Source organism: Astatotilapia calliptera, chromosome 3, assembly GCF_900246225.1.
Source record: "Astatotilapia calliptera chromosome 3, fAstCal1.2, whole genome shotgun sequence".
Classification (NCBI taxonomy): domain Eukaryota; kingdom Metazoa; phylum Chordata; class Actinopteri; order Cichliformes; family Cichlidae; genus Astatotilapia; species Astatotilapia calliptera.
The window spans coordinates 26503628-26514375 of record NC_039304.1 but is presented as its reverse complement, the minus strand read 5'-3'; the positions used below and the strand labels follow the sequence as shown (position 1 = coordinate 26514375).

At 39.9% G+C, this 10748-nt stretch overlaps 1 protein-coding gene across 1 annotated transcript; it reads left to right on the top strand.

Moving 5' to 3' along the window:
• The first annotated feature begins 801 nt into the window (after positions 1–801).
• Positions 802–10510, top strand: LOC113019093 (serine protease 27-like). The gene is made up of 6 exons (XM_026162605.1): positions 802–860; positions 1290–1310; positions 3512–3674; positions 8267–8529; positions 8615–8763; positions 9668–10510. The coding sequence occupies exons 1-6, from the start codon at positions 803–805 to the stop codon at positions 10049–10051; spliced, it is 1038 nt and encodes a 345-aa protein (XP_026018390.1). The 5' UTR covers position 802; the 3' UTR covers positions 10052–10510.
• Positions 10511–10748: the final 238 nt, after the last annotated feature.

The window sequence follows — 10748 nt, the reverse complement described above, 5'->3', positions numbered from 1 at the left end:
CTGCAACCGTTTCTATTCCTCATAAACATGCCATTGCTACACCAACATTATACATTTAACAGCATTCGTAACATCAGTTCTAACATTAACATTGAAGTGCCAAGGCGATTAAATGGATCTTTTCTCACTGTCCCTCTTCCCCTCTGTTTTCTTTCCCTGTCCTTTTCTTGAACTTCTCTTTTCTACGTCTTTCCCTTTCCTATCCCCAGTCATGTCTGTTCCGATTGTAATAACTTAAAAGTAAAAAATAAATAAATAATAAAGATCAATCAAGAGCACCAGTATGGCAAAGTACTGCAGGATGCTGTGGTAGCCAAGCTGGTTCAGTGTGCCTTCAATTTTGAATAAATCCCTAACAGTGTCTCCAGCAGAGCACCACCATGCTATCACACCTTCTCCTCCATGCTTCAAGGTGAGAACCATGTACAGTGGCTTGCAAAAGTATTTGGCCCCCTTGAACGTTTCCACATTCTCTGTGACAATGTTAAGATGATTTTATAGTCATGCCAACCTCCAACCGCATGGCAAAATATACCAAGAACTATAGAATAGTTTCTTCTTTTACATAATATTTCTTTGAATCCCAGTGCGTATTTCAAAGAATATGTGCAGCCTTTGAACAGTTCCTCAAACAAAACAAAGGCCAACTTGTTTGACTTGTTGCTTTACCTTTTGTTACTATTGTTATTTCAGTGGTCAGTGAAGGGAATCAGGTCTGGTTGTGTGAGCTTGTGGGTGGAGCTGAACACAAGATTTATAGTATTTAACAGTTGAAGTCAAATTAAAGCCAGCGTAGTCAACAATGGCCCTCCAACGGTTCTTGTGCTTGTTCTCTGTGATGATCATTCTTTTTGGCGAAGGTGAGAGAGAAAATTGTATTTCTGTTTGTAGTATTAAAATCTTTCCCATTACTTCTTTCAGATGAAGTGTGGAAAGTTTAATTACAGATACTAAAGAATTTTATAATAAATTTTATTTTAGCTGGATAGTATGAAATGCATCCTGCCTGTAGCATTCTGCAAGATGGGAAAGAATTTTTTGACATCCTTAAATTCTGCTCTTCTTATTTTTTTCTTTCTTTATTTTCTCTTCTAAATTATATGGAATAGAATGTTATTATACTAATAATTTTAATTATTATTATTATTATTATCATTATTATTATGTTTTAAACATTAGAGTTATTTCATATTAGTTGCAATTGAATAAAAATACTTATTCACTATGGACTAGTCATGATGTGTATTACCTCTATTTTGATATATTTGTCTTTGTGTTCCAATTTTTAGATGTTCATTCACAGCAGCCTGGTAAGCATCCAAGAACAATTCTGAAAGTTTTTCATACTTAACCTTTTTTTTAAATTATATTTAAACCTACACCAATGGGAGTGCCAATTGAACGTCTGAGCTGGGTATCTGTCAAGATTTTATTTTTCATTTATCTGTTGAAATCCACAGGGTAAATGGTATTAGTAAACTACTGTATCGTTGATAATCAGTAAGAGTATGGGAGGCAGAGTCTTCCTTTGTGGCACCTGCTCCCAGTTTTGACTGAGGAGACCGACATCCTCTCTACTTTTAAGATTAGACTTAACACTTGATTTTTTTTACTGTTTCTTCTTCCCTAACCTTTTTTCACTCACCATGTGTTTATAAAGCACTGTGCATTTAATCATTGCTTATTATTAATCTCTAGCTCTCTTATGTTCTTTGAAGTTTTCCCTGAACAATTTTGCACTAAAATGTCACAAAATACCTTTTCTGTGGTTGAGTGTGGTTCATGTGCAACAATGTTTTTATGACTTTACATCTAAAAATAACATCAACATGTATCATCTCCCATCAGAACTCTTCATGAGATGTTACTCACTGAACGTGTGAATGGTTATACAGGGAGTGCAGAATTATTAGGCAAGTTGTATTTTTGAGGAATAATTTTATTATTGAACAACAACCATGTTCTCAATGAACCCAAAAAACTCATTAATATCAAAGCTGAATGTTTTTGGAAGTAGTTTTTAGTTTGTTTTTAGTTTTAGCTATTTTAGGGGGATATCTGTGTGTGCAGGTGACTATTACTGTGCATAATTATTAGGCAACTTAACAAAAAACAAATATATACCCATTTCAATTATTTATTTTTACCAGTGAAACCAATATAACATCTCCACATTCACAAATATACATTTCTGACATTCAAAAACAAAACAAAAACAAATCAGCGACCAATATAGCCACCTTTCTTTGCAAGGACACTCAAAAGCCTGCCATCCATGGATTCTGTCAGTGTTTTGATCTGTTCACCATCAACATTGCGTGCAGCAGCAACCACAGCCTCCCAGACACTGTTCAGAGAGGTGTACTGTTTTCCCTCCTTGTAAATCTCACATTTGATGATGGACCACAGGTTCTCAATGGGGTTCAGATCAGGTGAACAAGGAGGCCATGTCATTAGTTTTTCTTCTTTTATACCCTTTCTTGCCAGCCACGCTGTGGAGTACTTGGACGCGTGTGATGGAGCATTGTCCTGCATGAAAATCATGTTTTTCTTGAAGGATGCAGACTTCTTCCTGTACCACTGCTTGAAGAAGGTGTCTTCCAGAAACTGGCAGTAGGACTGGGAGTTGAGCTTGACTCCATCCTCAACCCGAAAAGGCCCCACAAGCTCATCTTTGATGATACCAGCCCAAACCAGTACTCCACCTCCACCTTGCTGGCGTCTGAATCGGACTGGAGCTCTCTGCCCTTTACCAATCCAGCCACGGGCCCATCCATCTGGCCCATCAAGACTCACTCTCATTTCATCAGTCCATAAAACCTTAGAAAAACCAGTCTTGAGATATTTCTTGGCCCAGTCTTGACATTTCAGCTTGTGTGTCTTGTTCAGTGGTGGTCGTCTTTCAGCCTTTCTTACCTTGGCCATGTCTCTGAGTATTGCACACCTTGTGCTTTTGGGCACTCCAGTGATGTTGCAGCTCTGAAATATGGCCAAACTGGCGGCAAGTGGCATCTTGGCAGCTGCACGCTTGACTTTTCTCAGTTCATGGGCAGTTATTTGGCGCCTTGGTTTTCCACACGCTTCTTGCGACCCTGTTGACTATTTTGAATGAAACGCTTGATTGTTCGATGATCACGCTTCAGAAGCTTTGCAATTTTGAGACTGCTGCATCCCTCTGCAAGATATCTCACTATTTTTGACTTTTCTGAGCCTGTCAAGTCCTTCTTTTGACCCATTTTGCCAAAGGAAAGGACGTTGCCCAATAATTATGCACACCTGATATAGGGTGTTGATGTCATTAGACCACACCCCTTCTCATTACAGAGATGCACATCACCTAATATGCTTAATTGGTAGGAGGCTTTCGAGCCTATACAGCTTGGAGTAAGACAACATGCATGAAGAGGATGATGTGGACAAAATACTCATTTGCCTAATAATTCTGCACTCCCTATAATGCTGTGGCTTATCAACATACTCAGTATTTAACTGTTGTGTCTTATTCTCTCAGCATGTGGCAGGGTTATTAAAAATCCTAGAATCGTAGGAGGTGAAGATGCAGCCCCTGGAAGTTGGCCCTGGCAGGTATCTTTATCCAAAGATGGCTCTTTTTTCTGTGGAGGGTCCCTAATCTCCAACGACTGGGTGCTGACAGCTGCTCACTGCATTACACCGTAAGTCAACACTGCAAGTGTTTCTGTGGTGGTGCAGTGGTTAACGCCTGTTGGAGGTTTCAACCTCTTGGAGTAGAGTTTACATATTCTCCCTGTGCCATGTGGGTTTCTTCTGCAGACAACACTTTTTAAAGGCTAAATATTTTTTTTAATTGGTTATGGAAGCGAGAGTGTGTGTCTCTGTCCCTCTCTGGGGTATCCCTGTGATGGACAGGTGGCCTGTTCGGCATTTAAGGCAATGGATGTTATTGCACAGTGATTTTAATATTTTTGTTCATAACCAACTGATGTTTTCTTTTTCTGAAATTAGTGAAAGGACATTTTTAAAGTCTTAAAAAAACTAATTGCACACATTTACTCAAAAGCACCCCAACAGTTTTTAGAGTAATTTCTCCACTGATAATTTTCAACTCACAGTTGGTAGTAACACATTTCTTAATAATGTAATGTTGTGATCAAATTGTGACAACGCTGAGTAACAGCCAGGGTTAGATGAGAAACTTAATACCAGTCACGTCTTTCCATCCGATGTGAACTTACAATCAGCAGCATGCAAGTTTTTTTTTTTTTGTTTTTTTTTGTGTCCCGTTTGGATCTATAGCCATCAGAATTGTTGTCTTAAGGCCAAGAAAGATGCCAAGCGGATTTATTTTACCAAGTGGATCATCATGGCCTTGCCATATTGGTCCATTTGATTGACCTTTATTATAATTATGAATTTATTTTATTTTCAGTTGCTAAAAACGGGACAGACATGACTGGGTGATAGGACAGGGAGAAAGAATGAAAGAAAGAGAGGGAGAGAAAGAAAACCAAAGGGGAGAAGAGACGGTGAGAAAGGGGGGAAGAAAGAAAGAAAAACAAACAAAACACCTGGATCACCTGTATGGAGAAAAAAAAACAGAAGAGAAAGCAAACAAAAAAAAGAGCAACATAATAAAAAACAGCACCATCACAATAAACTAGCTAGAAGTAGATAACAGTAGATACTAAATATTAAACGATATTGTGCAGCACGCAAGATAGACAGCGCACAATGTGCTTTGAGGCAGCAGCCAAGAAAGGTGTAGTCCGTGTCTGTGAACACCCGTGTGTACACCTGTGTGCACACCTGTGTGGATCAGCACGCTTGTATTCCAAAGGTTTCTCCATGTAACGATCTGCTAGGGAGTGTGGGGAGCCACAGCCCCGTCCACCAGGGTATGAAGCAGGTATGGAGGAGATCCAGGCCCCCAGCAGCATGCAAGTTTAGCATGAAGATGTAAGTTGGGAACCTGCTAACTTTGTTCTGTCAAAAGATAACAAACTCTAGCTATGCACAAAAGTAAGCCTCACCATTCAACTCACGTGCACACGCACATGCAGGGATAGAGGAAATGCCCATCCATCAAAATCATTTTCTTGGACTACAACGGCTCTTCAGTGTTTGAATGAAATGATTCAATTTAAACAGTGGCTTGCAAAAGTATTCGGCCCCCTTGAACTTTTCCACATTTTGTCACATTACAGCCACAAACATGAATCAATTTTATTGGAATTCCACGTGAAAGACCAATACAAAGTGGTGTACACATGAGAAGTGGAACGAAAATCATACATGATTCCAAACATTTTTTACAAATAAATAACTGCAAAGTGGGGTGTGCGTAATTATTCAGCCCCCTTTGATCTCAGTGCAGTCAGTTGCCCATAGACATTGCCTGATGAGTGCTAATGACTAAATAGAGTGCACCTGTGTGTAATCTAATGTCAGTACAAATACAGCTGCTCTGTGACGGCTAGTGATGGGCAGATGAAGCTTCATGAAGCACTGAAGCTTTTCATCCAAGTGCAAAGCTTCTTGAAGCTTCATTTGCTCTAGTAGGACACCTACTGGACGTAAAAATAGTAGTTGGCATGAATTTGAAGAGTGAGGCCTTTTGCACACAGCCTGTAAATGTCAACAACAAAAGGAGTGTGTAAAACATCTATATTGTAGTGATGCAGTATACTGTGTATATTTATACTGGCAGTATGGAAAATGATCATTTGGAAATGTTTAAAATGGAAATGATCATTTACCGTGAGGTGAGGTGTGGTTGGGGTGTGGACAGCAGTTGTGCTTTTGTAACGTTGAGGTATGGACAGCTACACACTGAGGCTTTGAGCCTCAGTCCTGCCTGTTCACATTTTATTCTGTAAAAACTAAATTTTCACTGCTTTTATGACCTTTTAGTGGGGAGAACATAGCTAGGATTTAATGATTTAACACATCTTTTAAATCCTTTGTCCTGCACAATGCTAAATGGCTGGGAGTCCTCAATCACCATGCTAACCAGGTCTTCATCTATTTGAGATTGTTCTCCTGGGGAAAGATAATAAAGATAAAGCACAAATATAAATATCACACACATAACTTATTGCATTGTATAATATTGTTATATCATTTAGTAACATTACTGCATCCTATATTATCATGGCATTTGATGGCTCACCTGGTCTTGCTCCACAATCGGTGTTCCCCTTATTCTCATGCATAGCTCTATAGTGCCTAAGCAAATCAAATCAAATCAAATCACTTTTATTGTCACATCACATGTGCAGGTACATTGGTACAGCACATGTGAGTGAAATTCTTGTGTGCGAGCTTCACAAGCAACAGAGTTGTGCAAATACAATAATGTAAACAAGCAAAATACGATAATGGCTACATCTGAAACTAATAAATATATCTACAATATATAATAGTATATGCATTTCTGGATGTGTATACTAAATATTTTGTGTGTGTGTGTGTGTGTGTGTGTGTGTGTGTGTGTGTGTGTGTGTGTGTGTGTGTGTGTGTGTGTGTGTATGTATACACATATTTTACAAATTAAATAGAGTAAACAATAAATAAAATATATAAAATAAATATACAGAGTGAGACATGTGCAAAACAGTGGCATTACTGTACAGTATGGAGTGCATAATGTTAAAGTTCCAGTAGTGAAGCTGAGGTGTCTATGACGTGTTCAGCAGTCTGATGGCCTGATGGAAAAAGCTGTCTCTCAGTCTGCTGGTATGGGACCGGATGCTGCAGAACCTCCTTCCTGATGGAAGTAGTCTGAACAGTTTATGGCTGGGGTGACTGGAGTCCTTGATGATCCTCCCCGCTTTCCTCAGGCACCGCTTCCTGTAGATGTCTTGGAGGGAGGGAAGCTCACCTCCAATTATCCGTTCAGAGCACCGCACTACTCGCTGGAGAACTTTGCAGTTGTAGGCGGTGCTGTTGCCGTACCAGGTGGTGATGCATCCAGTGAGGATGCTCTCAATGGCACAGTGATAGAAGGTCCTGAGGATGTGGGGGCTCATGCCGAATCTTTTCAGTCTCCTGAGAAAGAAGAGGCGCTGCTGCATGGATGAGGTGTTGTTGTTATATCCCAGCTCCCTGGCACATAGCAAACACCTCACCTTGTACAAAAGTACAGACAGCTTAACATAGGTTTTATTGCACCATCAGTATTATGAAAATACATCTTCTGTGGAAATTTACATACCTTGTTGGGAGATATAAGCTCAAAATGTTCCCACACAGGGGAGGACATCCTTCTCTTCGTAGCTGGCTCCATTCTCTCCTGACTTTCTCTCCTCACTCTCATAAACCTCCAACCTCTCTCCAAACTGTCTCTAACTCTCTCCAAACTGCCTCTAACTCTCTCTCACTAACCGCAACTCTCCATCAAACACCCACATTTTGAATGGAGTCTGAGGGGTGTATATCGCTGTCATAGCTCGCGGTACAGTTCGAACCGCTTCCTGAACCAGTCACGTGGTACAGCCGGGCAGCGAGGCTTCGGACGTCATCATTTTCAGCTCCTCCCATAAATGAAGCAAGCCTCGATACGCGCTTCGCGGAAACGCCCCCTCCATTACTCGACACACGCTTCGAAGCCTCGATACAGAACGTCACATCACTAGGCGGAGGTTCACCTTCCAGCAGCACAACGACCCTAAACATAAAGCCAGGGCAACAATGGAATGGTTTAAAACAAAACATATCCATGTGTTCGAATGGCCCAGTCAAAGTCCAGATCTAAATCCAATCGAGAACCTGTGGCAAGATCTAAAACTGCAGTTCTCAAACGCTGTTCGTCTAATCTGACTGAGCTGGAGCTGTTTTGCAAAGAAGAATGGGCAAGGATTTCAGTCTCTAGATGTGCAAAGCTGGTAGAGACATACCCTAAAAGACTGGCAGCTGTAATTGCAGCAAAAAGGGGTTCTACAAAGTATTGACTCAGGGGGCTGAATAATTACACACACCCCACTTTTCAGTTATTTATTTGTAAAAAATGTTTGGAATCATGTATGATTTTCATTCCACTTCTCACGTGTACACCACTTTGTATTGGTCTTCCACGTGGGATTCCAATAAAATTGATTCATGTTTGTGGCTGTAATGTGACAAAATGTGGAGAAGTTCAAGGGGGCCGAATACTTTGGGAAGCCACTGTATATATTTATCATCAAAATCTCACAACCATCTGTTGCTACCTGGTTGTGACGGTAGTTCAATGATAATGATCACTATGCAATGCTATAAAAATAACTATATATTTTTTCTTTCATTCAAGTGCTGATCTTCACACCACAAAAGTGACTCTGGGCCACAACACCGCGTCTGGTCCAAACCCAAATGCAGTTACTGTGACACTTGAAAACATCATCTGCCATCCCGACTACAATGCTTTAACATATGAGAATGACATGTGCCTCCTGCAGCTGTCGACTCCTGTGAATTTCACAGACTACATTCAGCCAGTCTGCTTAGCCGCAGCAGGCAGCACTTTCAACAATGGCACCAGCAGCTGGGTCACTGGCTTTGGTACCCTAGAAAGTAAGTTTTTTAAAATATGTATTTTCTTTTATTAGTGATAAATGATTCAGTAAAAATGATCTTCCTTTTAACATTTCCCAATTAGGTGGTGGTCTCACCCCAGAGATTCTGCAGGAGGTGAATGTACCAATAGTGGGAAACAACCAGTGCAGATGCGAATTACAAAACTTCGCTGCAATCACAGATAACATGATCTGTGCTGGACTGCAAAATGGCGGGAAGGATTCATGTCAGGTGACTACCACTTTGTGCTTATTTGTAATGTAAGGCCTAATTGACTGCATTGACTATCAGCTTTTAACCACTCACTGCTTTTCTGTAGTAGTGTTTATGATTATTAACATTATAGCCCTATTCCATTAGCACCTACTTGACTCAACTCAGTTTTCAGGGTTTTCGTTAGGTGTTATCACCTGGTACCAGGTACTTTTTTTTTTTTTTTTCCTTTAGTACTGCTCGGCCGGTATTCCAAGCAAACGAAATCGATACAAAAATGTGACATCAAGAGACTGCATGTCACTGATAGGCCAGTCAGTGGTGTAGCTCAAGGACTCATGAGAGTCACTCCTTAACAGTAATCAAAAGCACCATTTTGAAGGCATGCAACAACAGAAATGGGTACACAGAAACCAACACCATGGTCCGAGAGCCACCATAGACCAAGTAGCAGGTAGAGAATCCCCTCGAAGCCTTCCATGGTTAGTTTGTGTTCAGGTCAGTGGACTTTCTGTCATGTTGCTTTAATGATACAACGCAGGTGGTGCTCTATTGTACGACAAAATGGCAGAAACCAAGTAAAGTAGAGTCAAGCTGAGAAGGTACTGGTGGAAAAGAGGCTTTGCATTGAAGCTCATTTACTCATAATTCGTAATTATTTTCACTTAGATGTATTTAATTTATTCTATAAAGGTTTTCCCAAAGGTTTTGTGATAATTTCTGTCAGTGACATCACATCATGTAGTGACGTGCAGTTGAGTGTGTTGGGTGATACTGTAACTAATCAGCAAAAGTTGTGTGTCTGATTGACAATTAACACAAACATCTCCGGAAACATTTTATGTATTTAGTAGAAATTAAGCTCCATCAGATGTTCAACTGATCTCAATCTGTTTTAACAACTTTTACACTTTTTTCACAGGGAGACTCGGGGGGACCACTTGTGACAAAAGATAATAGCGGTATCTGGATCCAGAGTGGAGTCGTGAGTTTTGGTCAAGGCTGCGCCTTGCCTAATAGTCCTGGAGTCTACGCTCGTGTGTCCCAGTACCAAAACTGGATCAACACCACCGTCACCGGAACACCACCAGGCTTTGTTAACTACTTCACCCTGGACTTTGACTATGACTTAATCTTCACCTGCCCCACATCAACACCACCCACTACAGATACACCACCCACCACCCCATGTGACAGTGACAGTTTGTTTTGCAGTGGTGAAAACCTGATCCACTTCACTCACTTCACCTCTCTCTGTGTTCTTGTTGTGTTGCTCCAAGTGTTTTTTGGAAGTGGTGGAATGTAACTCAACACATTTACTAGTCCTGTACTCAAATACTAAGTTGAAATAATCATTACTCCAAGAGATTTATGGGACAGCTTAAGTTTCTGGGCACTTCACAAGGGAAACGAAACAGTTATTAGTAGAAATTAGACTAACTGTTGATACCATAAGAGAAGAAGAAGTGGACAGTTTAAACATTTGGACATGAAATATTTGTTTATCTGAAAATGGCAACAATTTCTTATATCCTGTTTCTCAATTACAGTGATTGGCTAATCTTTATCTGATGTATTTCCATGACTTCAGTAATGATTTAAAACTACAGCCTGGCAAATTTGAAGTAATACATTTTAAACATTATTTAGTAATTCTCTTTAAATGTTAACACGTTATATATGGGCATATATCTGTGGTCTGTTCAAATCATGTTTTGGTATGCTTACACTTTTGATGATTAAAACATGCAATTTTAAAATACTATTTACTGTGCTGCATTCTTTTGTATTCTATTTTGAGTTATTTAAATAAATAGTATTCGTTGTTGAGTTGGTAGGACTATCATTCACAAGCTTGATGTTGCCAGCTAGATATTTTCTTTACATTAGAGTGCCTCGAAACGTATTGTGCAACATAACTTTTCCTCATAGAGAAGGCATTGCTAAACCAGCATCATACATTTAACAGCATTTGTACCATCAGTTTTTGTATCAGAAAGTCT